The sequence below is a fragment of the Symphodus melops genome, assembly GCF_947650265.1.
Source record: "Symphodus melops genome assembly, chromosome: 10".
NCBI classification, from domain to species: domain Eukaryota; kingdom Metazoa; phylum Chordata; class Actinopteri; order Labriformes; family Labridae; genus Symphodus; species Symphodus melops.
Genome location: NC_136700.1, coordinates 8,007,918 through 8,035,216, shown reverse-complemented (window position 1 = coordinate 8,035,216; position 27,299 = coordinate 8,007,918). Strand labels below are relative to the sequence as shown.

At 41.2% G+C, this 27,299-nt stretch overlaps 2 protein-coding genes and 1 long non-coding RNA gene across 3 annotated transcripts; all 3 read right to left on the bottom strand.

The window, feature by feature from the left end:
* Positions 1-12: 12 nt before the first annotated feature.
* paf1 (PAF1 homolog, Paf1/RNA polymerase II complex component) lies at positions 13-5,019 on the bottom strand. Its single transcript, XM_079353757.1, has 14 exons — positions 4,768-5,019; positions 4,163-4,195; positions 3,944-4,036; positions 3,741-3,862; positions 3,576-3,642; positions 3,394-3,495; positions 3,130-3,235; positions 2,809-2,877; positions 2,601-2,704; positions 2,388-2,504; positions 2,138-2,266; positions 1,809-1,914; positions 825-903; positions 13-725 (listed from the first exon to the last, which is right to left on the bottom strand). The coding sequence occupies exons 1-14, from the start codon at positions 4,812-4,814 to the stop codon at positions 301-303; spliced, it is 1,599 nt and encodes a 532-aa protein (XP_079209883.1). The 5' UTR covers positions 4,815-5,019; the 3' UTR covers positions 13-300.
* A 6,183-nt stretch (positions 5,020-11,202) lies between these two features.
* Positions 11,203-24,081, bottom strand: taok1a (TAO kinase 1a). The gene is made up of 21 exons (XM_079353385.1): positions 23,961-24,081; positions 23,546-23,831; positions 20,836-21,086; positions 19,602-19,673; positions 19,386-19,487; positions 19,243-19,288; positions 17,784-17,880; positions 17,585-17,698; positions 17,402-17,493; positions 17,154-17,247; positions 16,925-17,006; positions 16,643-16,807; positions 16,294-16,494; positions 15,985-16,113; positions 15,424-15,660; positions 15,200-15,328; positions 14,901-15,104; positions 14,530-14,769; positions 14,122-14,334; positions 13,809-13,991; positions 11,203-13,563 (listed from the first exon to the last, which is right to left on the bottom strand). The coding sequence occupies exons 3-21, from the start codon at positions 20,965-20,967 to the stop codon at positions 13,030-13,032; spliced, it is 3,066 nt and encodes a 1,021-aa protein (XP_079209511.1). The 5' UTR covers positions 20,968-21,086; positions 23,546-23,831; positions 23,961-24,081; the 3' UTR covers positions 11,203-13,029.
* A 121-nt stretch (positions 24,082-24,202) lies between these two features.
* Positions 24,203-27,299, bottom strand: LOC306830122. The gene is made up of 3 exons (XR_013779929.1): positions 27,015-27,299; positions 25,911-26,004; positions 24,203-25,752 (listed from the first exon to the last, which is right to left on the bottom strand). It is a non-coding gene; the product is annotated as an uncharacterized lncRNA (long non-coding RNA).

Genomic DNA, 27,299 nt, shown 5'->3' with positions numbered 1-27,299 from the left:
AAGACTACTGAGTTTCTTACAAAATGTCAACTTTTTATTAACAGGTCAAAAACTGGGAGAACAAAAATTTTTTTTTTACATGATCTTGTACTGAATATGTGATTGACAAAAAAAACAACCCCGCCAGGAATGGCGTACACATAGCTACCGGTGAGCAAGGGACGTCTACAAATAAAAAACTGTGTTGAAGAGATCATCACGCATACATATTGTATCTGATTTCATTTGCATCATCAACAAGCTGCAGTCCAAGACTGAGATACTATCACGGTCAGCCGTAGAGCCATACGTACACAGGACTTATTCACTGTCACTGGCATCGCTGGAATCTGAGCCTCTGTCGCTTCCACTCCCGCTCTGATTCCTCTCCGAGTGGTCGCTGCTGCGGTCGCTCCGTGCCGGAGACGCGCTGCGACTCCTGCTGCCTCCTCTGTTTCCTCCCTCGTCCTCGCTCCCGCTGCCCTCCCCGCCGCTGCTCCTCGCCGAGTTCTTGGGCTCGTTGTCGTCGCTGTCGTCGTCGCTTCCGAAGATCTCTTCCTCGTCTCGCATTTCTCGGGTTCTCTCTTCGCCGCTCTCGCTCCCGCTGACGCTCTCCTTCCTCTTCCGCTTGCCTCTCTCCTCGTCCTCCTCGTCTTCTCCCCTTTGTTCCTGCTCTTCATCTTCCCTGTCAGATTCGCTGCCAGAGTTCTCAGCCTCGCTGCCGCTGCCTTTGTCTTTGTCGTCGCCTGAAGGAAACAATTCAAACATGGCAGAAAGGACATTAAAAGATGAAACACTTCTCGTCAGTACAGATGCAGTGGTAGAAGAAATCAACAAACACAGACCGGAGTCTTGCATGTCCTTGTCCATGTCTTCCTCTTCGTCTTCAGGCTCATGATTCTCCAACTGAGCTTTACGCGCGTCCTGAAAACCACAATAAAAAGGTAATTAGTCATCTGAAAAGGACTACTTTATTGAAGCCAATAGATAACAGCATCATTGTTCCAGTCATTAGTCTACAGTCATGATGGAAAGTAATGTGTAGGTTGAAGAACTTCTGAAGTAACAGCCCGTCTTAATAAACTAAAGATGTAGTTTATTAAGACGGGCAGTGAAAAAGTGTTTCCTTCTCCTTTAAAACCACAAAGTGCTGTCCAAAAGTCAAACAAACAAACAAATACAGTGTTCAGTTAACTAGTGTTGGAATACTACAAATCGGTCTTAGTCTGAAGAGCTGTCTCAAGACAACTTTTTGAAAGTCTTTGAAAGCCTTTTTTTTTTTTTTTTTTTATTTAAATTCAGAATCAGTTTTACTGGCCAGGTTTGTTTAACACACAAGGAATTTCACGGTTCGGTAGACTGAGCTCTCTGTGTGCAATGTCAACATTAAACAGTACCAATAAACTAAAAATATAAAGTTATTAAAGATTAATATGTACAAGACTAAATAAGACAATAGTGCAGCGGTGAGTAGTGCGAAAGGATGATGGAGGTAGTTACCATGACAGTATTTACATTATAGAGTGTGTATATAATCATTTAAATTGAAGAAGAGACAGTATATTATGTCATTTAAAGGGTCATCTACAGTTTGAACAGTTTGTGTCCAGGGTGTGGGGCCACTCAAGACAACCACTGACCGGCTCTTTTTCCCCCCTTCATTCATCATTTCATTTTGACGATGACTTTCTCTGTGCTCTTAACGCTCTTTGTCTCGACTGCCCTCCATCCCTAAAATGTCTGGTCTTGGGTATGTCTCGGTGTCAGGTTACTGTGGCCTTGACTACAACACTAACAGTAAAACGTGTGGAAGGGAACCGTTCACTCACCTGGGCTTCAAGTTCTTTCTCATTCATATCTCTGTGCTTACACACCAGCACAGCGTTGGTGGTGGACTGTGCTCCAGCCTTCGCTCTCCTCTTGCTCAGACGCACTCTGAAAGGACAAAACAAAAGCTTGTAAGAGTAAGAAGCCTAGAAGACCTCTGATTAAAGTCCTGCAGATCAAGGTGGTACTGCACTTAGTTTGGTGAATCACATATTCATGTCTCTTTTCTTTTTTACAGATTCACACTTAAGACAATTCAAAACACGCCAGCTGCATTTTTCCTGTTGATGTGAAACAACACACAAGACTCCTTTTCGAAACGACGACGTACCTCGTCTCGAGCTCATTGTAGTAAACGCCGTCTCCGTCTCTGAAGATGAAGAAGTAGTTCTCTTCGTAGCCCTTGCTGGCTTTGTTTTTCACGTTCCAGTTGTACTCCCTGGCTATCTTGTAATCATACCTGAAACACAGGGGGAGGATGCACGATTAGAAACAAGAAAAGCAAATGAACAACTTCATTCCTCAAAACTAAAAAAAACTAAAACGATCAGGTCTTCTTCATTCTAAAATGTATCACTCACAGATCTTCAGGCATGTAATCGATCCCCTCGTCGCAATCCCTCTTGCGCTTACGAATTGTTTCTTCATGCGGCAGGAAGTAGGCCACAAACTGATTTCCTTCCTCGTCCATCATACCTCTGTATTGAAGAGACAGTAAACGTACTGTGAACCAGCATTCATGCAGGCATGAGTTACTTCTAAAACACAAATCACCACGTTCATTTTGAAAGTACCTGATCATGGCCTGAGACATCATTTCCACTCCTGCTGGTGCCGATTGGTCCTTTGGAGCAGGATCAGAGTCAAAGATGACCTGAGCGCACGGGTTGATCCACATCTGGGGAGAGGGAAAGGGGATTCAATACCAACCCTCTAATCCATGGAGTGCCTTTGATTATCTAGTCAAAGTGACAAAAACAGCTTTGAACAGTTATAACTCACCTTGAAGTCGGGGAACACAGGAAGTACCTCCACTGGGGTAACTCTTGGCTTACTGTAGTGCTGTGCAATCTGGACGACAAAAAAAGAAGTTAAGAGAATACATGCACGTTATAATCTAACGTGTCCATTTGCATCTCACAGCTGACTCTGACAGTCCTCTACTGCAAAGAGCCGTTACGGCATGACAGGAGGGTTTGATTTAACCCAAGTGTTGACGGTTATTTTTTTGCCTAATTCACCCGAAAAACACTGGAGCTGCAAAGCTGCACTGTCTCCCAAATACTGCAGACGCAACAAGCGTTCGTTTTAGTCTTCACCCACCGATTTCTGTGCATCTTCAAATGTCTTCTCAATCGCAGAAATCTGGCTGTCTCTGTCCTTGTAGATTTCTTCTTCAGTAAATTGTTGTTTGACAGATACACCGATCCTGAACACAAAAATGCTCGAGGTTATTCATGCAATTACACACACACACACAAAAAACAGCCCTTACACTTTACCTTAACTCTAAATGCATTCGTTTTCTACACCCCCCCCCCCAAAAAAAATCATGAGCCTCTGCACTGTTAGGTTTTGCATACTTACTTGACCTCCACTTTCTCGTTGGAAACGCCATATCTGTTAAACTCTGTGGAAATATATTCGGTCTTTCTCATCCACGGGACAACTTTGGCATGCTGCTGTGACCTTAATTGGAAAAATGAAATGTTAAAAACTAACACTCTCCACATTAAAACAAATTAAGGCTCTCTGTCAAGTAGGCTTACCTCTTTGAACTGGATGGAGCCTGGATGTCCTCTTCCAACAGCTTTTCATCAGCAGGATCCAACAGAACTGACAATGACGAATATTGGTTCAGTGAACTCAGACAATTATAGTAGGATCATAATAAATAAACACTTGTGTGTAACATGTAACAACTAAATACTTACTGTTAGGGTCAATGCGATAGGTGTCTGGGTTGATGAGGTCAATGGTCACCCCGAGGTCTGGTTCAGTCAGGAGCTCGTGCTTGTGCTGCTTCTCAAGAGAAGTGGCTTTATACTGTACAAACCTGCCACACGAGAAAACTAATGTAAGTGCTTTGTCTTGCGTTTGTCGGTGTGTGTTCTGTGGATCGAGATCAGACGTTTACCTGTGCTGATCGAATGGGTATGTGATGAATTTGGGGTCAAAGGGGATGTCAGGCAGGCTGTTGCAGTACTTCACCCTGCAGACCACTCCGGACCTGTCATGGGCACAAATAAAAGGAAATGCACTTTAAGATTGTCCAGACACGTTTGCATACCTTAAAGAGGCACACACCAGATGACAGAATGATAGTAAACACAGTGGGATTAGTGCTGAATCTTACCTCTCCGGAACAGTTCTGTGTGAAGACTGACGACTGGAAGAGAGAGAGAGAGAATAAAAGACATCCATCAGACCTATGACCAACTATCAACATGCACAGATAGATGTTTATGTAATAACTCCAACAGATAATCCCTTTAATTCTACATATCTTTATTCACATAGTGTCTATATTTAATAAAGAAAGAGGGAGATGTACATGTCCTATTATAGACAGAAGCCGTAGTTTACCGTGCTGTATGCAAACATCAACAAGTCTTCCATTTATTTATGATAATTTTATTTATTATGATTTTTTTTTTTCAAACTATCGTAAAGAGGGGTAAAAAGGCTCTTTCGACTGAACTGTTAGCCTGAACATGAACATGATGATTAGACAGATTGTATTTCTTCATTTAATCGTTTACTGAGACTGAATAACAACGTAAGTAAACGATCAGAAGCAGCTTTGGTGCACTCCAGGTTAGGCATCGTTAGCTACCGCTGTAAACAAGTGACAAGAGTGTGATCTCATAAACTTGTTTTCACGACTCCGATGTAGATTATTATAAACAAATCTAAAATCAGAAGTGAACAAACAGCCTGCTGTTGAACTCGTTAACTCACCTGTGTCCGTCTTCTCGCTGAGCTTGTGTCTGGATGGTTGGAGCCATGTTATCGCACAACTGCAAGGTCAATGTTTGTACAAATATCCAACGCAGATAGGTTTACAAACAAAACACTTATCCCTGGTTAAACAATGAACAGCTACCAAGACTTACATTACAACCTTAACTGCATTTCTTTTTTTTTTTTTTTAACCCGGGCAAGACAGGATGATAACCCGGTAGTGTTTCGACTTTCATACATCTAAAGGCTTTGTTGTATAGTGGGCGCCCTCTAGTGTTCTGGCATAGAAATTACACACTGCACAAAAAGGGACCGCAACTACGCTGTTTGTTCAAAAATAGATCCTTTAAAAATCAATAATCTTATTGCTTGTACATGTGCTTTTTTTTTTAAGGTAGGCCTATAGTCTTACTTGCATATCATTTATTGGATGTAAATTAAAAACATTGCGAAGTAAGCAGATTTGTGTCATTAGGAACGTTTTCAGACACATTATTACATCTTCTAAATTCTTGTCTTTTTTTGACACAAGTCCAATGTCAGAAGATGGTGCTTTTCAATTTGCCATGATGACGTTTTAGTTATCATGTGATCTCGTAGAGATCATAAGTACAATAAAAACAAAAGAATCCATCAGCCCGCAAAGGAAACAAGATACACCACATGAAATCCATGACAAAGAAAATGAAGTACAAGTGTATGAATGAGCTTTAATACTTTACTGGTGTTGTACATGTGATCAGTTTGTCTTCGTTAGGTGAAGGTTCATGTGACAAGTAAGGACTCCAGAAGGAGAGCATGAAATCATGAAATCTATTTGCTTAGTTCAAAAACCAAAGAACATGTCTCCAACACCTCCAATATGCAATCATTAGCTCACTGTTAATGGTTGCTACATCAAACATACACCAAAACTTCCTTTTATCGTCAAAAACATTCACACGGCCAACCATCCAACAGATTCCATTCAACCGGATGTCTGACACGATATGTTGCTGCAGACAGAAACAGCTGTAGTTGCATAGAACGCCAGTATGATCATAACGCCAACTCTGTGGAAATCTAGACTGGAGTGTAAAGAAACAATGAATAACTGAGCATATCTTTTCTAAGTTGGCTTTTTTATGCTACTGACTTTGTTAAATGATGCAGCGGTGGCTGTCACACATTAAAAACTGAGGCTCGACCTCTTAGCTCAGTCTTCATACATGCAGCAACTCTCCACTGCCTAGAATTCAGTGGGTCTACTTTGACTAAGCACAACAATGTGCAAGTCATTTGGTGCAGGGTGGAAACAGCTATTGCTTTTCATCATGGTCTTCAGTCGACAGGAGCTCAGTCCGTAAGGACTTGGGTTGGTAACGGAGGGGTCGATGGTTCAAGTCCTGGTGCGGATCAAAAATATGGAAATCTGCTAACTGGAGAGGTGCAAGAAACTACTCCCTGGGCACTGCTGAGGTGCACTTGTGCAAGGCACCAAATCCCCCCCTCTAACCAGCTCAGGAGTGCCTGCCGGGGGCCGCTCCCTCTGACATCTCTCCATTAGTGCATGTCCATAGAGTTCTGTTTGTGCATGTCTACTGTATATATCCACCTATGTGTGTGTGTGTTGCATGATTAAACAGAGTGTAAAAAGATAATTTCCCTTCGGGGATCAATAAAGAAAACCTTCTTCTAACAGCAACAGCCATCCATTTGAGAGTCCTTCGAGCCCGGCTTTTAATCTCTCTCCATCTCAGCTCTCCACATCTGTCTGCATTTGTGAATCGACTCTGTGGAAAGAGAAAGGTTGAACTTTTCAAACAAACAGACCATTTCTATTTGGAATGATTGAGTCATTTATCAAGAAAAACAGTCCTACCTGCTTAACATGTAAATCATGTGTCCAGGATCATCTGAAAATAACCTGAAACATCAAAAACAGTGGTCCCTTTAAAACAAAACAAAAAAATAAAAAAAATAATCACTAACCTGTGAACCAAGTACTGAAAACACTGATTTCATATTGTACACAAACCATTAAGCTTTGAGTATTTGAGTAATCTAATGATTCCGAAAAAAGCATGATGGCCTGGAGTGTCTTAGTTTTGGTTCTTAAAAGAAAAACAGACATTTTCCTTGTACATATTGCTAACTGAAGGAGGGATGGTAACGCTCCTGTTACACCTCGTCTGCAATGTGTCAGGCTCAGAGGCAGAGTGGTTGGGTAAAGTCAATCGCCCCCGATCCATCCTCAGAGGTAGTAACAGAGACCAAACAGAGGCAAGACGTTGGCAGGATGTAATCTCAGAACTGGCGGGCTGGGACAGCGCTGTGTGGGTATTTAAACTCTCGCTGTGTGTTCTCAAGTTGTGCATCAGCCTCTTGAGCTTTCTCAACGCTGGAATACAATTCATGATGACGCTGTTGCAGAATCCCAATTTGAGTTTTAACTTCAAATGCATGTCATTCCTCTTCCTTCTTTTTCCAGCACACAAAGTCCTAGATCTGGTACTTTGACAACAAGTTTGACTCATTCTGTCTCCTTTTGGGTGTCCCCCAACTTTACTGAGCCAAACAGTTACAATCCAGGATGTCCTGGACAACAAGCATCTCAAAGCTACTGTCCAATTGTTCAGTTCTGTGTGACACTAAATTTAATAACGCGAGATTTGTAAGCATAAGAAAACCACAACATAGATGGGAACACTTTGTCTTGTGGCTTTAGAATAGTGAGAGAACATTTTAAAAACTATCTTAAATTTAAGATTCACATGAAAACAAGTTAAAAGCAGAAACACATCTCTTACCCGTCTCCCCACTGATAAAACGCTCTGTCCTGGTAAAACATGGACAGAAACAGCCAAACACTTATCGTCTCCACCCAGAAGATAACAAACAGGAACCACAGTGAGGACAGCAGGACTTCACACAACATCCTGGAGAACTGGAAGGTGAGCATACACAAAGTGGGATTAGGCTTTTTAGTTCAAGGTTTACTGTTTCACTAAGAGAATTCCAACTTTCCATTTCAAGTCGGATGGAGAACACGGATAGAGTTAGCTAATGCTGTACGTCATGCGGTTTAATGAAAAGAAAGTAGCTGTTCCAAAGACAAAATATGGCTTTTATCAATAAGCCTTTTTTTTTTCTTTAAACTTCCTGTTTGTTCTTAATATGATTGCCTACGTGCATATGCTATGTGTATGCTTATGAATATCACACTATTGCTTTTTGTTTGCATGGACATAAGAAAAATAGTGGAAATAATATTTTATTATATCGAAAAACATTTTAAAAAAATTAATTAAATGAAACACACATTTGCTCACATTCAGTTTTGTTTCAAATATTACAAACAAGACAATCGTAAAAGAGTATTGATGGTATTTAGACATCTACATTATAAATATCTGCATAACATTTTTATTTCGACAACATGATTGAATTAACATAACTATTAAAGAAAATTAAACCAGCATGTATTAAATGTATCACATCCAATCTTAATTCAGTAAACTTAGCATTCAAGTTGAAAACTGTGTGCAGAATAATGATGCATGCGTGTGCTGCTTGGCTGCTGACTAAACAACAGCAACAAATCACGTTGACGCGTCGAAGAAGATGAGGGGAGAGTGAGTATTAAAAACGTAAATATGAGCAAAAAGTGAATGTGCAATACATGAATAATAAAATGTAAAAAATGTGTTACAGAGTAAAAACTATTCTGGAAGGCTAAAGTACAGCTGTCCGTACTATCCTGCTAACTTATCCACGTGTTTTAATAACAAATTGAGCTTATTAATACATTATGTCGACTCCAAACTTAGAAAATGTGTGTTTTTAAATTTTACATAAACAGTAAGACTAAGTATTGACCTGACTGTAAACCTATAATGCCACCAGACATGAACAGTTTAGTATTTGTCAAATAAGTGTCACAGCCAACTTCATCAATATCACAACGACAAAACACGTAGAAAGGTCTCCATACTTGTTAGACTATTCACTTACTTAATTTTGTTAAGACGGCATTCCTTTGCTCAGACAGACGAGCTAACTTCACCTTTGTTTACAATTCACGTCACACGTCACGTTGCTTTTGATTCTTCTTCTTCTTTGTTTTTTTTTTTGTGGCAGCTGGCATCAAAGAAGTGCCACTACTGCCCCCTGCTGGATTTAACTACCCTTTACATTCTTAATCCTCTTCAACAGACCGAAACTCTGAACAGATAATTAAATAGGCATCTTCGGCCTCTCCCTCTTCAACCACAGTCCAAAATACTTTTGAAATCTCTCCCTCTTGAGTCCAGCTCTCTCCATTTCTGACATCCTGCTCTGTCTTCGTGGTTCCTTGCACGTTCTTTTGTCACTACTTTCTGGTTTGATCGGGTTCAGTCGTGCTGGTGCTGGGGGACTAGAGAAAGGGGCCACAAGTATTATTTGAAGTACTTAATGACACCATTTTAATATCAGGTGAGATTATATTGTTTTAATGTAAAATGACAGAAAGGGGGGGTAATTTTCCATTTTCAGGTTTATATGTTTCCCATCATATTACAATATGTAATGGTCTGGCAGAATGTTTGCCCTGAACCATACAGTACATTCACTAATGGGGCCCTTCTTGGTTGTTCCAAAGTCAAGGCTATAATCTGAATGAGATTATGCTTTTGCCACCAGGGTCTATAGGAACTGAACATCTGTCTGAGGAGATGACACATGCAGGTTTGCGGACATCTTTCTAAACGCTTTTTAGAACCTTTTTTATTTTTGAAGAAGTCAAAATACAAAAAGTTCTTGACAGTATTATTTAAGTTGTGTGTGTGCAAAAAAAACCCGTGTCCCACAAGCGATTCTAACACAACAATGTTAAAAGCATGCAAGTGTAGAAGAAATACACGAGACAAGTTATACTAAAATTACTTTATTACAGCTGATTTCTGTTCAATGTCCCTCTGCCAACACAATGGTAAATATAATACAAACAAAAGAATAAATTTGATCCTATTCTTATTCTGTTTTATGAGTCTTTATACACAATTTAAATCCACTTTTAGTACTTGACCATCTTTTGTGTAGTATCTTCATAATCTCTCTGACATTCAATAACAACTTCCACCATCTATACAGTTTAATACAGGTTATGAGTCGTAGTGGTAATGTGCCAACGAAGAATACTGACATCTTCAAAGAAATGCTATCTCTTTTCATTATTTGCCTGTCATCCCATCTTCTTTTCAAGACTCTTTTTGTTGTTTTTTCTTTGGAACTAGACCAGAACCGATGTTGTCTTTAGTTGTCTTGCCACCGGCCCCTATGATTGGAAGTTGAGACAATGCAGTGGTATCTGGGTTTGGCAACTCCGGTATGGCACAGTGTTTGACCATAGAAGAAGCGCTTCCTGTTGCCTATTCATTTTTAATTTCTCCACCTTTTCAGTCAGTAGAACAACAATTTTGAAAAAAACAAACAAACGTAAATTAAAAAATTAACTCAAACCCAGGTTGGAAGAATGGTTTCTTGACTGACAACATTATCGGGACTCCCTCACACACACACACACACACTCTCTCACACACACACACACAGACTCTCACACAACACTGACATTAAAGTGAACAAGAATGGCGCACACAAACTTAAAGGTTGGCATGTTTGTGAGGTTTGATTGGCCTAACATTCAAACTCTTGGCTGTGGTTGTTGACTAAAGGGTTTTGATCGTTATAAACACATTCCCATTTTCTTACCAAATAATAAATGTGACCAGAAATGAGGACTGTGACCTGCTTCGTAACAGTCGCAGGAACACGTCACTTGGCATCTAAGAGTTTTTGGGGGACCAAACCGCGTGACTTGATACAACGCAGAACTCTCAGGTAGGATACATACATGTGGAAGTTAAAATCTCACCGAGTTAAGAAAGAGACCCCAGCATTCTTGTGCCCTCTGACGTGATAGGAATATATCACAGTGTTACTCAGAGAGAGCCAGCATGTGAGAAGTTGGCTCTGAATCAGAGTAGCAGGCGGGAGGGGGGAGGGGGGGCAAAATGTCAAACGGGTGCCGCGATGGGAGAACAAACTCTGCAGTGATGACACCGAGATGAGATGGCTGCCTGAATAAATAAGTGGCATTTAAAGAAGACGACAGCAAATCCATGCGCATGAGGCATTCTGTCTGTGCACACAAAACCAACAAATATCGTCCAATGAGCTCCGTCCAGACAACTCGACGGCTCTTTCACTTGGAGACTGAAATGTTCGGTCTGTCAGTTAAATAAAGTTAGTTTTTCAGAAATTATTTTCTTCCAAAGTGAGTTTAGTCTTTAACTGTTTTTCTTTAATAAAATATACACATATGAACATTTCACTCCAGCTTTGTGATTCAGGGGAGTTTCTCTGGATCGTTTGACATGAAGGCCTTTGTTTACATTTTTTTTTGGGGGGGGGGGGGCTGGGGAAATGGAAAGGTGAACTGAGAAGCGGTTGAAAGTTCCCTGACGACATTTAAAATAAAACCAGAGAAAAAGAGAGAAGAGAAACGGATAATATCAGAGGTGCTGTTAAAGAGAACAAAAAAAAGGATGAAATGAATACCTAAGTGCTTCTAAATTAGTGTTTGGCTGTTCTCATAGAGTTTCTGTTCAACTACAATTTAAACCAACATGACTGTGTGTCACCCTAATTCTTGGCTTGTGGAGAGAGATGTAACATTTACCTTATTGTAGTGTTAGTTAACTGGGCCCAAACTGGTTTTTAACAGTGTTGTAGTTATGCTAGTAGTGCCGAGCCTGCTGTCATGGTCATGAGGCTAACGTTAAATCTTTCTGCCTGCACATAATGGATGTCTCTTCTCGATGAACTCTTTGACCTCAGCACCCTTTTCACCCTCAATTCAGTGACAAATTCAGAAGCAACACTAACAACAGCGAAATACTTCCTCTCACATTCTTTATGTAGACATACATAAGGTCTTGTATGTACTTGGGGAGGTGGGGGTTTGCTCCTTAAATAAATCACAGCACAGTTAACTACAGGCGTACCGACAAAACACTCATCCACCAGGAGCTGTGAAGAACTTACACATATCTAGCTGTATAAAGTGCTTTTAAAAAGGCAGCAGTTTTAAAAAGGCACTAATAAAAATAAAAAAAAACAACAGATCAATGCTAGGATTGTTTTTCTTTTTTTTTTTTTTGAAGGCAAAAAAAGTCTCTCCTCATATCCTTGTGAATGTGTACACTTACATTCTCTGTAACGCAGGGGTTCGCCCCCCCCCCCCCCCCCCCCCCCGAGTGTACCGCCGCTCTGAAGACCCTTAAAAATATAGTAACTCATATATACAAGTCATTTTCTGTTTCTTAACATGTAGACGACTCGAGCTAAACTTACTGCAAACAGTGAATGGAGCTATTTGAGAGAAGTGTTTGGGTCCTCTGGAAGTACAGAACCATTCTGTGACCAAAGATGCATCGTCACGGATTAGAAACGGATAAAATCTTTACATTGAAACTATAACATCTGAGCAAGGTTTCAATCATCAAAGGCTAGAAGGCACAGTAGTAGTGTTGTAGGATAAGCCTGAATCACTTCAGAGGATTTTATTTGGCTCTGCATTTTGTGAAGTCTGATTTTTTTTATTTTTTTTTTTTTATTAAGGAAAACGCTTCTGAGATTCGACTGATGTCCGAGGGAAATCAGGAGAAACAGAACGGCTGATTAGAAGGAGGCGTCGAGTTTCTCACTATGACCACACCAGCAGGCTGGTATCACAACAGCACAGCATCTTTTGATAGGCCTGCTGCATTTAAAAAAACATCAACCAGTGGGGGGGGGGGGGGGGGGGGGGGGCTAAATAAAATCACTTTCCTGTGATAGTTTGATACCACATTGCTTAAAAGGACATGGTGAACACTTGATGTGCAAATGAGAGCAATGGCTGCAAATAGCACAAAAACATATAGGTTTTAAAATTCTATCAGAGAGCTGTTAATAAAAATCAAATGGGAGTATTATATGTTGATACTCAAACTGCTAATGTAACATGGATTTAAGGATCTGCATGTGTGCCGATAAACTGCCGTGACGACGGGCTGCATCTTTTCCAGCCCTTTTGACCTGAGCAAAAAAAAATCTTTTTTTTTTTTTTTTTTTTGATCACACATCCACATCTGTACATGGGGAGAAACTGAGGCGCAGGGAGTGACAACTCTGTTCTGCTGTGTTTATCGGATTCTCCAGCTCTCCGCTACAAGCTCCAGGGCGGGCAGGTGATATCTATGTGTAGGAAAGGTGTGACCCGTTGGATATTTGAGAGGTGACACTGGTGCTCCTGCTCATGCTCTGCTCACTGTGCCCTCCTGAGGGTGTCCTCCCCATCGCTTGGGGGCTATTTTGTACACCTCCACTGCTTCGGGATACCAGGGCGGCTGCTGATGGGTGGCCCCACGGTGACGGAGCCCCACCTCCCTGCATGCCCTGCCCCCAGCCTTGTTGCATAGCGGCCCCTCCTGGACTAGAGTGATAGTGGCGATGGCCACCTTGATGGCTCGCGCCTGACCCCCCGCTGCCCCAGTGTGGCCCTTGAGAGCTCCCTGATGGGTGGAGTTGCTGATGGTGACTCCAGTTTCCTGGAGCACCGGGAAAGCTATTGCTGAGCCCCTCCGAGGAGACGTTCGATAGCACCATGTTGCTGAAACCCAGGCGCATGCTCTCCGAGTCAAAAGCCTCCACTTCTCTGGCTTGACGCTCCAGCAGGCTCCGGATTCGCTCCAAGCGTTCGTTCTGGAGGGACAGCATCTCCTCCTCAATCTAAATAGAACAAAAAGAAATGTGTAATTATTATTTTGATTATAATAATTATTTATATAATGATTTTTGACACTTTTTTTTACTTTTACAAGTGCATTTTTTGCAAACAAACCAAAATATAGCAGGCCTAATAAACCAGAACAAATAAAAACACGAGTCATTCATCTGGGTGTTTAAACTACATCCCACACATTAACGTGACGATGGAGTCCACTGTAAATAAGCAAGTGAAAATGAATGCTGACCTTTTGTTCCAGCAGGGCTCTGCGGATCGACACCCTCTGCTCCAGGTCCTTCTTCTCGCGCTCATGCTGGGCATCCGTCTGCATCTTGATCTTGCTCTGGTAGGCGTTCAGAAGCTCAAGCTCCTGCTGTAGCTGCATTCTTAAGGCTTGGCACTGAGCCTCCTGAGTCTCATCCAGACGAAGCTGAGGACATAGAAAAAAAAAAAAACGTACACAACTATAAAAAGGATTCAAACGTGTCAATCTAGTGGAGCCACTGTTGTCCTACGTTAAACCCTCGCTGATTCTAAAATCTTGCCCTTGATGGACTCACCGCCTGAGTGGAAAGCATCTCGTTGATGGAGTGGTCATACTGCTCCGCCAGGATGGCGAGTTTGCGGTGCTGCTCCTGCTTCAGCCGTTTAAGGACTGCCTTGTGCTCTGACTTTGGTGTGGTCTCCAACAGATGATTCCTCAGCGCTTTGTACTGCCGGGTCTGGATCTTACACGTGTCCTGGAACTGCTTCTTGATCTGTAGCTCTTTGGACTATGTTGTAGAGAGAAGGATATAACCCAAGTTGTTTTTATATTCACAGGAAGAGAAACGTGAGCTTCCACGTTTTAACATTTAGCAAAGGTGGTTAAAAACCTGACTTTTTAAAACGTAATTAAATCAGCAGTGAAATTAGAACATCTTCTGATTAGTCAGTATATATGCATGCACATGAGGTGGAGTCGTCACCTTGAGGCTCTTGGGCTGCTGGCGAACCTCCATGACATGCTTGCGCCTCAGTTCCCTCTCTCTCCTCTTGTTGTACTCTTGCTGGTTGGTGAGCTCCGTTTGGTGCTGCAGCCGGATCAGCTCAGCCCTCGTCCTTTGGATGGTGTTGAGCTGGCGGAACTCCAGCTCCTGCATGGACTCGTGGTGCCGGAGAAGCATGGCGTGTTCCAAGTCCTTCTGGGTCTGACGCTTGTTTAGCTCCTAATCATGTGCAAAGGGAGGGACAAAGAAATGAGATGAGATTGTGAGGCCATCAAGATGAGTCAATTGGAGATTTTACAATATCCCCCCCCACATGTGTAATATTTAAGACAGCAATACAGTGAGCTGACCTCTCGCACTAAGTCCTGCTCAATATTATGGCGAGCGATCAAAATCCGCCGTTTGAACCTGCGGCACTCAAGGTCCAGGTACTGCCTCTGTCGACGCTGCAAGTTGGCCTCCTCCTCCGCTTGGAAGTGTTGGAAGTTCTCTTTCTGCTTCGCCAACCACTCCTGCTTCTCTTTTTTGGGTGTCGACTGGTTTTCATTCAACTCCTAAATCCGAAGACAAATCAGAGGTCAATAATTTGAACGGAGCAGATGGCACATAAAGTATGGAAAGGGGAAATGTTTTTGGGGAATCCTCTTACCTCTTTGAGTTGTTCCTTGCGAAGTTTGTACTCCCGTTTCTGGGACTCCAGGAAGCTGTTGAGCTCCTTCTTCTGCTGACTCTGAATGTGTTGTTGGAACTTCTTTTCATCATTGCTAAAAGTTTTTGCCTAATGGAACAAAAAAGTACAACAAAGTCAGAATGCACTCGCCTTAAAAAAGTGTGAAGACATCTCCTGAATACATGTTGGAGCTGAAAGCATACATCTTTCTCCATGGACGCCTGATGCTTCTTTATCAGTTTCTCCATCTCCTGGGCAAAGCTATTCCTCTGGTTCTCAAGCTCCTTGTCCAGACGGAGTCGGTGCTCATCCATCTCAGCCTTCAGCTTGTTTTCCAGAGCCATCAGCTGTTTCTGGTGCTGCCGCCTCATGCGCTTGTAGCCCAAAATCTGTTCCCTTAACTCAGAATCCTGCTCGTGCTCTTTAATCTGCCGAGTGAGCTGGAAAAGACGAGGAAGATCTTTTTATTGTTGCAGTGGAAGGAAAAATCACCTGTTCGAGGAATTAGAGGAAATATAGTTCCAAGTTCTTTTCAAAGGCATTTTTTAAGAACATACGAGATTACAGCTGAATCATAGATCTGCTTTTGACTTCATATAAAGTTACTTTTGAGCCTCAAAGCCAAAATTAAAGTTTTTAGGCCAAAGATCGACCCTTGGATGTGGAAAATCCAGCAGATGCATGCGCCGTTGTCTCGTTTGGTTAGCAGTCATTTTGCTATCTTCCGTGTTTGATCTGTGAATAAAAAAGATCTGTTTAATTACCACTGAGGCGGTACGAATAGTAGCAAAGTGCTCGCGGTTGCGTTTTGGCCGTGGAGTTTGAGCCGGCTGGGACTGGGCCTCGGTTGGCCGGGTGTTAGGCTCCGACTCTTCATTGTATGTCTCTTCCTCCTGAAAGGTAGAAAAGATGTGTAAACAGCATGCCAAGAGACTGCAAATCAATCAATCAGATGATGTCTTATATTGTGTTGAAAATAAGATAAATTCGGCAATCACTATGATCAGTTTTACTCATTGAGCGCCCAATAAGACAACAAAGCTTTCAGTCAGACTGGAGGCTGAGCTTCTTACTGGTTTCAGGTGAATCACAGAGCTGTTGGACATGACTGTGTGGTCTCCCTCTATGTCCACCTCACTCTTGTCGTCTCCGGCATCTGTCAGGCTGTTGACTGAACTGCTCTGCGAACTGGCACTGATTGACATACTGGGTATGGACTGGTTGCTCCCCACGCTGTTCACTGTACCCGTCCTACTCACACTGTGCTCGGGCTCCTGAAGAAATAAACCACACATGCAGAAAGTAGCACAATTACCACAGCTCTCTCTTGAACAACTCGAGACGACGGAACACAAAATACTGACTGAACTGGAGTCGATAGAAAAGGATTTCATGGCGAAATAAAAAGCTGTCAGAACGGACCTCCTCTTCATCTTGTGCCTCGGTCGGGCCGTTGTGGGCTTCCTGAAACAAGATCTTCTTCATTTTGCGATACTGCAGATTGTCCAGTTCCCGCACTGCGTCCTTTGTCCGACTTATCAGGTCGATTAGAACCGATTCTGGTCGCTCCCGTTGAACAAATGCATGCTGGAGGACCAACACAGAGGAAACGTCTTGTATTAAAACACTGGATTCTAATTCGATTTTAGGGATTACACAAAGAATTATGCAAGTCTTTGATCGCCTTTTTTAAATCATTGTCACCTGTAAGAGCTCCTCGGAGTTCGGCCTATCCTGGGGGAATTTCTGAAGGCAAGAATCTACAAAGTTTCGGAAATATTCTGTCCTAAATGTTTTTAAATGGAGATAAAAAAGAAAAAAGAAAAAAAAGATTTTATTTGTAATTTCAGCAGCTCAGGTTTTGAAACAAGAAGAACAAAAAAATAAAAAATAAAACAATGAAAAAGAGTGAGATGATTAAAATGCTACTCACCATTCACTGGACTGCAGCATGGGGCTTTCATTCTGTGCTATATGGTATAAGGCACTCATTGCATTCATGTTGAAGAGTGGCGGTTTCCTCTCAGCTACACATTGAACAACAAGGAGTCCCATGTTGCAGGACAATCACACAAGGAAAAAAAACAAACAACGTTATTCAGTTATATATTGTCTACGTGAGCTAAATGCATTCAGGCTATTGAGATGTAAATGTTCAAAAATAGATGGATGTGACCTTACCCAATTCAATGCAGGTTATTCCCAGAGACCAAATGTCCACCTTTCCGTCATACTGACCCTCATCCATAGCTAAAATGACTTCTGGGGCCATCCTAGAAACACAAATTCAGGACAACTGAATTAGAAATTCATCCAACGTTTGCAATGAACTCTGCGTTAGCTAAACATTTCGCTGTATCGTACCAATATGGAGTCCCGACAAAAGAGTTGGCAGGGCAGGCGATAGATGCAGAACCAAAATCGGCTAATTTGACCTGGCCTGGCTCCGTCAGTAAGACGTTTCCAGCCTTGATATCTCTGTCAAACACACAGAGGAGGATATTATTACAGCACGGCACAAGACGACTCAAAACAGGCCCTCCTCATCCCTTCGAACGCTCACCTGTGAATCATGTTGTGGGAGTGAAGATAAGCCAAGCCTTGGAGAGCACCATGGGTAATTGCAGCGATTTCCACTTCTTGCAGAGGTTTCTTGTGAACTGGAGCGGAGACATTTGACAACAGTGATGTAAATCCAGACAAAAATGTGACTAGAGGGCTGGCCTCTCGTCTCGCACTCGAGCATAACGAAGACTTTGGGTGTGGTGCATCTCTCCTTTACAAGAGACAATTTGATTCTCCAGGGATACGATTCATTCAATTACACAAGGTTGTGTGTGATTCAGTTGGATACGATTTGATCCAATATAAAATGATGACTGAATCTAAAGACTTTTTTTTACTTCATGTAACTGAGAAAAAAATGAGAGCCAATGTGTCAGCTGAGAAAAACCTTTTTTTTTTACACTTTTTAGGAGGTGTTTTTATGTGAGGTTTTTTCACACACATGCCCAGGTGTCTCTCACTTTGACAGGTAGCTCAGTGGAGGAAATACATAGATACACAGCAATCTTACATGTTGTTCTTCACACTTTGTAAAGCTTGGCTAACACTTGAAAAAAAACAAAACAAAAAAAAGAGACAGAAATGAAAGCCAATGTAACGGTAATCTAAATAAAATAATGGGAAAAAAAAACAAAATCATCATATTTTCTCTTTCCAGAATGTCTTCGATTGTCACGTTCAGGCTGTGATGGACACTCGCTCTGCATCACATCACTCTTGTTTAACTTCATTGTTGGATGAATGAACACTTCTGGAGTGCTCTTGGCAGTATGAAATATCTTGTATTTAGACAAAAATATATTAACTATGTCACATGAGACAACTACTCCCAACATCACTGTCAGTTTGTAAAGCTTACTGTAGCATTACCGGCTATAGATGCTGTAACTTTGGCGAGTTGAGGCAGAAGAAAAGTGTTTGGGTTTTTTTCAGAACTGCTTGGGCTACTACTTGCTCATGTTCGTATCCTAACCACAAAATTTACTTTGCCATCACAAAAGGTGAGATTTGTCTTTCTGTCGTTGTATTTAATCACTTATCAACAAAGGGTGCGGACGAGCAGACTTTTGGAAAGTTTCTCTTCCTACACATCAAGTCCACATGACTTGATTTCTGAGGTGGAGGATTGTAAATATCTGTCAGGGGTGTGGGCATTGTTGTTGTTGTGATCTAACTAATCCTAACTGGCATGCTCCCTAAGTTCACGTTAAACTGGTGAGGGGGGGAAAAGGTCAAACTCTAACTCTTTTGAGATCAAAGGCACTAAACACAGTTCGCAGAATAGGGAGAAAAACTTCAGTGAACCAGTTCATAACTTTGAGACCAGCACATCTGCAGGTTCGCACTGACGCTTTAACCGAACCTTTAACGTTCAGATCAGCCATCGCTTCAGATCTGTTCATCTTTACACCCCTCATTAAACACGCATTACAAGTTAAGAACGTTTTCCAACTCACCTTCTAACAAATCCGAGGCGGAGCCCAGACAATACTCCATGACCAGCTGGAATAAAACGGGCAGTGGGTTAAATTCATCCCTCTTGATATTATTCTGTCAGTGCATTTCGGTTGTTCGCATCATCACTCATGTAAAAGCTCACCCAGGCTGTGTGCTCTCGCAGGTAGCATCCTTTGTACTCTATACTGTTAGGGTGTTGTATTCTCTGCAGGAATTTCACCTCCTTGATTATATCTTGCCATTTCTGTAAAAAAAAAAAAAAATAATAATAATCTGGACGTACAGAAAAACAACATGAAAGAATACAGATTTTTACAGCTTTTTCTGACATGATGGGGATTTTTCATAGCGAACATACCTCTGTTGACTGCTTTCCACTATAAGACATCTTCTTGATGGCCACCACCTCATTTGTCCGCACATCCCGTGCCTGAAGAGAGAGCACATTACACATTGTTATCTTCACAATTTTCATTTCAAAATGTTTTTGATGATTTCAAGTCCCCATTAAACTGAACATCGAGTCTCTGACTGCAGCGTGATGAAGCATTGCCAACTGAAACGGCAACACAACACAACCAATCGCAAGACAGAATGCGGGACATATTGTTGGGATAAATTTGATTGGATCAGTGGCTTCGACACTTCGACAGGTTGAATAATTAGTAAAGACCGCAGTTTGAAGGATGAGTCATCAGAAACGTTTTACATAAAAGAGAAGATATTATTATTGTGAGACAAAAACTGTCAGATAACGCTTCATTCAAAATGAAAAATGCAGACAAACACCTAACAGGGTTTAAACCAGGAAAACATTTCATTTCATGGCGAGTCTAAATTTTCATTTAGTGACTTAAGTTGCATAATCACAGTTTATATGTTTTTTTCTGTTTAACTGTCCTGTGAAAACTTCAGACTGCACTCATAAACTCAACATCACTGTAGGAGACTGTTTAGCCCAAACCATTATGACATCATAATCTGCATTAGCGAATCAACTACATGATCCTTGTGAGAATTCACACTATGTCGACTTGATGTAGCTGTTTGGGGGAAGAGGTGTTACGTAACAACAACAAATAGGTTCTACTCTGTAAGCTGACTGAAGCGACGCAAAGATTGTCTGAAACAGGACCGTCCTCTTTCTAGGACAGCGTGGCCATAGCCACCCTGTTCATCTTTTTTTTTCTGTCCCAAAGATCTGAACAATAATTTTTTTTTTGTTTTTGTTTATTTGAGCAGTTGTAATTCTGCTAAAAAGGAGTGGGCCGAAGCAGAAGCTTATAAGTGCCCACCCCCAAAATCATTACAAAAAGAGTTTACATCAAAACGGTACAAAAGAAGAAGGTTACAATGTGCGACACACAGGAACACACATATCAATTAGTGTAACAGGGTGCCATTCCAAAAAAACGTGTGCTTGAAGTCATTTCATGAACTTCATACAGTAAGCTCTGAGGGCTCTTTAACCTTCTGTATGTGTCCTTTATGTCTTTCAGCCTCACCAATAGGAAATAGGACAGATAGGGTTTTGGTGCGAGCAGAATATGACAATGATCTTGGACCAGAATCTGACATTTGGAAATACTCACAAAGTATACAGCACCGAAGCTGCCATGTCCGATCTCACGTAGGTCTGCAAAGAGCTTTTCTGGGTCCTCCTTGAAGAACAGATCAGCAACTTCGGGGTCCTTCAGGCTCCCCGCCCGACTGCTGTTGGGCATAATGGGGAGCGAGGGGGGCGATGCCGCTGCCGCCCGGGACTATCTGGGACTGCGACAGCGACTGGTCAGCCCCCACTGATGGCTCATCTGCAGGACAGTGGTCTCATATGTGGTCAGAGCTAAAAAAAAAAAAGAACAAGAACTGAAAAACAAACCAGCAGTAGAGTGATACAGCCTCATGTAATCATGGGTCTTTCCAGTTTTAATCGTACCACATTTCTGATAATGACTGGAGAGCAGAGAAGTGCCACATGCTGACATAGTGCTTAGAAACGTTGATTTGAGATAAGAATACTACAATGATAATATTATGCTGTAACATTAATTGCGCTGTGTATGACAGTAAGAGGCAGCTGTCAGGTGAAGCATTCGTCAGCACCCAACCAAGCACATAAACTTACTCATGCCACGCATATCATGAACTAAACCATGATCTAAGGTGCACATGTGGAGGATGGTCAGTGAGAAATCCAGTAGTCTTCTGTTTCCATAGTAACAGCAACTCCAGTAAGAAAATCATTGGGCTGTGTCCTAACAAACTTCCCCTAACACCTTCAGTGACTGGTATGTGAACAGACAGATGTGAGGAGGAAACAAAGAACTGTGCAGATGACAATCATCAGCTGTTTCACCGAGACAGATGTCTGAACTGTAACAAAGCGTTCCAGTGATTAGGCTACTTGTTAAACCTGTATTAGGTAAACATACATATCAAACATACCAAACATCCATAAAACCTTCCTGCAAGCAATCATAGGGTTAGTTAACCCAAATCCAAAACACACACACACACAAACCTTTTCCTGATTAATCCAGAGTGTATGTTTCCAAAAACAATATCCTTCACCCAGGATAATCCAACAAGTTTACTGTAACAGTTTAAACGATTGTCTTCTGTCATTTAAACATACTGACAGTCCGTTAGGGTGTGTGGATTAACCTTACCTTCAAAGCTCAACATGTCAACCCTACATCTGTGTGACAAGATACCACTATCTATATACTATCTTCTGTTTTTTTCTTTTTTTCGAATTTGAGGAAAACTCATCCTTTTAAATGACAGACGTAACTCCAACATCCGGTACAAACTCGAGACTTGTTTTTGCTTCCCATTAAAAACGTGCTTTATAGCTTTTCTGCAGCAGCACAGAAGTACACTGTAAAAAAGATCACGGAGGGAAATTTAACTGAGTCCATGTTGCTCAGATGATCAGCTGCAAACAGATGCAGAGCTGACGCTAGAGTCACAAGACTTCTTTCCCAGCCGGGCTGATACAGCCCCCAGTTCAAGCAGACGTCTTTTGTCTGACAACAACACTGAACAACTCACTCTCTACCACACAGATGCAACCACTGCGTTGAAATAAAGCCTCATTACCATGTGGGACTGTGCCTCTTTATTGCCATTGTCCCTTACTACATTGTTGCCCATGAATGAGCCTTGTTGTCATATCCCATGATGGCATTTTCAACCAAGGACACATGATCACAAAAGTCAGTGATGATAACCGATACCTCCATAAAACAACCTCGCGTTCTGACTAACACAGACTCATACATGCACAAGAATGCAGCAGGACAGGACAACAAAAGCTGGAGGGCTGGAATTCCCGATGTCCTCACTGCACTGCATTTCACAGCATTTCCTGTCCGTAGAGCTATATGGAGGTAGGAAGGGGGCCCTGGTGACTGTCGATTATCTATCGGTCTTGTCTTCACATTGATGGCATGTAGTCAGACATGCAATCTAGGCAGTCAAATACCAACTTTAATACTTTACTATCAATCAGAAGAGGTTTACTTTTCAGGAATAAGTACATGTTTGTAGAAGTAATTTTGATCTGTCAAGTCATGATCATAACAAAACCCCATTATAACACAGTATCAAATACTAGTGAACCTTTTATCTTGACAAAAACTGTTATCTTTCAGCCAGTTGAAGTTGCATGTTTATAGACAGGCCCACATTACATGGCACACCTTCAGGGTTTGACGATGAAGAAAGAAAGAGGAGTATCACCTGAAAGTGAAATGTTGTAAATAGTTTTAAATATGTAAGGCATTATAAAAACAACCAAAGCCTGACAACATCCCCTAAAATGATCATGTTTTAAAGAAGGTAAACTGGCAGCCTCACATGAAATGAACTGTGGCTCATTTAAGTAACGCTTCAGTAATGTTGCAACACAAAGTGGGATTAGAGAAAGGACTTTTCTCAAAGTTATTACTTCACCAAAGCCGTCACAATAAGCAGTACGAGTCTGAAAAGTGAAGACCCAACAACACTCCCAAACAAACAAACAAAAAATTAGAGGTTTGAGGAGCTTGAAGCTAGCCAGCGTTGACTGTAAAAATTAGCTGAAGACTCAACTTCACGTTAGCTCAGCCAAGTTACGTGTCATAAATAAAAACACTCAGAGAAACATTTACAGCGTATGAATTCAGCTGACAGGTGAACAACTATAAAAATGAACAGAATTAACACACTTTAAGAGGGATTTGCAAAGAAAGAGCTCAAATAGCAGGCTAACCTCTGTGATGTTTGCTAAGTTAGCTTAGCCAGTTAGCTGAAACTCACCCTCTCTCTCTTGACAGGCCAGGTTTCAACACTGTCGTGTAATTTATAAACACTTTGGGATAACAGGAGAATTAAAACTGTTTTAATCCCAGACGCGCTCATTTGCGACACTAAACACACGTGGTTCCTTATGTTGTCAGTCGATAATAACGTACAGATTTGGGGAAATATTAAAGGTTAAAATCCCCACCCTCGAAGTATCTGGGGTGCCAGAGAGTCGTATCCCACTCCCAGGCAGATCCAAAGATGGCTGCCGAGCGCTCCACCGCCGCCTCCCTTCGTTAGGCTGAATATGAAGGAAGTTTAAAAAAAAAAAAAAAAAACCTCATATAAAACCAGGAAACACGCCGTGTTAGTGTCCACAGCGTTGATGGGAAACTAGAGATTCGAGCTAAAATACTGGCATGACATCTACCTGCTGTTTTTTTGTTGTTGTTGTTGTTGTTGGCTGAGGCTCTCTGAATGTCCGTCTTCCTTCGACACTCCGCAAACAGCAGTTCCGCCCTGCAGGCTGCTCCAGCTGCAGTCAACTCTCCCTGACCCAAAAACATCATCCAGAGGCAGATACATAATTAAAAAAAAGACCCAATAACATAGTTCGGAGGCAGACAACCTTTTTTTTTAAATTGTTGAATAAATAATCAGCAATGTCTTAATTTAGCCTGCACATTTCTTTGAATACTTACAACGAAGTTGTTTTATTATTTTGGTTCAGTTTAATGAATAAATATGAACTTGATAATCTAACTGAACAAGTTTAAAACTTGTTTAAAAGTGTTTATAACGAATGACAGACTGGTATGTTAAATCGAATTAAATCTATAGTCAATAAAACTATTTGATTATCAAACATGAAATGAAATTCATATTCATGAGCAGACAATGACTCTGCTGTAGAGGTCAGTTTGTCTACTCTTCCTCAACAAAGGGGTAGAGTTAGAACATTTTGCTGCAACCCTGCTCTGCCCCTAAGCAACAAATTTCAAAACCCGGAGACACATTTACAAGATAACACTTTAATGGTTCCTTATAGCAGTAGAAAAATAGCTTACAAACAGTGTATGCCTTCAGTGGTGATTCTAGACTACTTTTACTGAGGGGGCCAGGCTGGGGCCAGTTGTTTTGTCAAAGGGACACATAACCCAGGACAAATAGACCAATATGATCTAGCTTTTTTTATTGTTATACCAAATGATAGCGCTCAGCATTAACTACCACAACCTATACTCCTGCAACATAAGTCCTTTCCAGGGGTTGCAGTTTGCATATGGTACTTACTTTAAACAGGTCCATGCTCAACCTTTTTTATGAACATTTTGAAGGTCGGCGGTTAAGATGTAAAAAAGAGATACACATCAACTAATCAATAAAATTGAGGCAACAGATTGCACACATTAATTAAATCTAATTTTGTCAAAAGTTGAGTTAATATAACTCAACTCAGTTTTTAAAGAGTAACCCGTTTAATTTGATTAGATTCAAATACAGCACACAAACAAATTAACCACATTTGATCAAAAATACTAAATACTAAGTAGATGTCAGGAGCTGGCAGCAGAGGTGCCAAGAATATATCATGCATTTGTCTTGATCTGGATAAAAGATGTCAACCAGTCGAGGGATGATAGTGGCAATAATGATGATACCCCTCTGATGTTTTCGGGCGACATTCGCTGAACTCGCCTGCCTCCCACACCCACGATGGAGGGCTGAGACAATAGAGACGGACTGGCTTTGTCGCTGTCAATATCTGAACATATGGGCGACTATGAACAAGTTTTGCAATAATGCTGCAAATGTAGTTATTAAAAACATAGATGTAATAAAGGCAGATATTTTTCATTCTAATATTACATTTTATTTCCTATAAGTGTACCATGTAGTATGGAGAAGAGAATATTTTTCTTCATAAATTGACTTTATGACTAAGCAAACAAAACAAACAAATTGTCTTCAAAAAATATGCAATCACTTTAGGTAAGTAAATGTGTAGCAGGTCCGTTGTCACTGCAAGCTAAGCTTCATTAGACCTTTTACAAAAGTCCTTTGACCAGATTGTCAGGTGGTTTGACTTCAGGAAAAAGGAAGGACTCTGTTTTAGTTCATAGCTCCTGTGTGAACTACTAGAGTCTGGGTGTGTTGAGAGGAGAGATGACTGTCGTATGGCTTGTCACTGTTCCTCTCTGCAGCATTATTCCAGTGTCAATCTGTCAAACAACACAAAACTACATATTCATAAATCAGAAATAAACAATATATACTCAAAAGCAATACTTATAAATATAATACAAATTCTCAGTGACTTAATGTAGCAAAGTCAGACAATCGAACACATGGAGAGAGAAATGAAAGAGAGCAGACTGACCTGTGCGTAGTCCCATTCAGAATCAGGGGGTTTCTTCAGTAGCATGGAGACATGTTGACTGCAGGAGACGATGACATCTGTCTTCTTGGAAAACCTTTGAACCAAATCAACAGGACATGTTAGTTTAGATACACCAGCCAAAGCGGTCGAACTACAGTTTGAGAGGACAAGGATGACACTTGTTTGTAAAACTCCAGCAAAACATAGTTAAACTTTAAATTAAGTGTATTTTTATAAATTCTCCTGTGCCACTAGTTATTAATGCAGACATGTTAGAAAAAAAGTTATATATACATTTTACACACGTCTGCCTCCTACTCCCAATGTTGGAGAGCAGAGAGGGATGATGCGAGAGGTCGTGGCGAAACATAGTTGAAATCTTAATAAAGTATACGTTGTAATTGTTTGAAAATATACATAGTTTTATGCGTACACAGAATTTTTTTTTGCGCGACCTCTCCCGACCCCACGTCACGCCCACTGGGGGGCGGAAGAGGGTGAGGGAGCCGCGACCTCTGCCTGGAAGTTCTCATCATGTGATGCAATATGACGCTTTTTGCATCACATGAAGAAAACTTTCAAGCAAATAAAAACACATTTCTCGTCTCAGGGCAAAATGAGGGCTGGATTCACGACCATTCAACACTACAACCATGTTTCTAATGATACACAGCTTCTTGTAAATGGGTGAAGTATCCCTTTAACTCCCACAGAGTTGATTTCAACACCTTTTCAGGGTTTATACAGCTCCACACTTTTTAGAGTCAAATTAACACAAGACATAATTGGTTAATAAACAGCAGGCAGCCACTCTTTACTTATAGATAGATACTTTATTGATCCCGAGGGAAATTCAAGGCATTCAGTAGCAGTATACAGACAGGCAGGACACAAGACATTAGTTACAATACACACCCGCTGTCCCCCCTCCCCTCTGTATACAATAATCCCCAAGCAAGATTTAGGAGCACCCTATGTGACTAAGATGCAAACAATACACTTGAAAAGTTGACAGTTAGCACTTTAAATTCCTCTTTAAGCCTCAAAATGATGCACTTGGCTTGGATCACAGTCAGGTTGAAATTGAAGCTCCCATGGTCTCACCCTCCATGTGTTGATAAACTTTAATCTGTATTTCATTGACTTCATGAAGTATCAAAAACAGTTTTCAGACAATGGCCTCAGTCATTCCCCTTTTTCAGTTCATTATTTTCTGAGAGAGAAAAAGAACACAAATGTGGTGCTAAAAGCCAACACAAATAGGTAAATAAATGCATCACTCATACTTGTGGCCAAAAGGGAGGGGGCAAAGATGACTGCCATAATGATTGGACAGTGAAGTGAATAACAAAAACACAGCCACATTTGCATCAACTTCAAAACATAAAC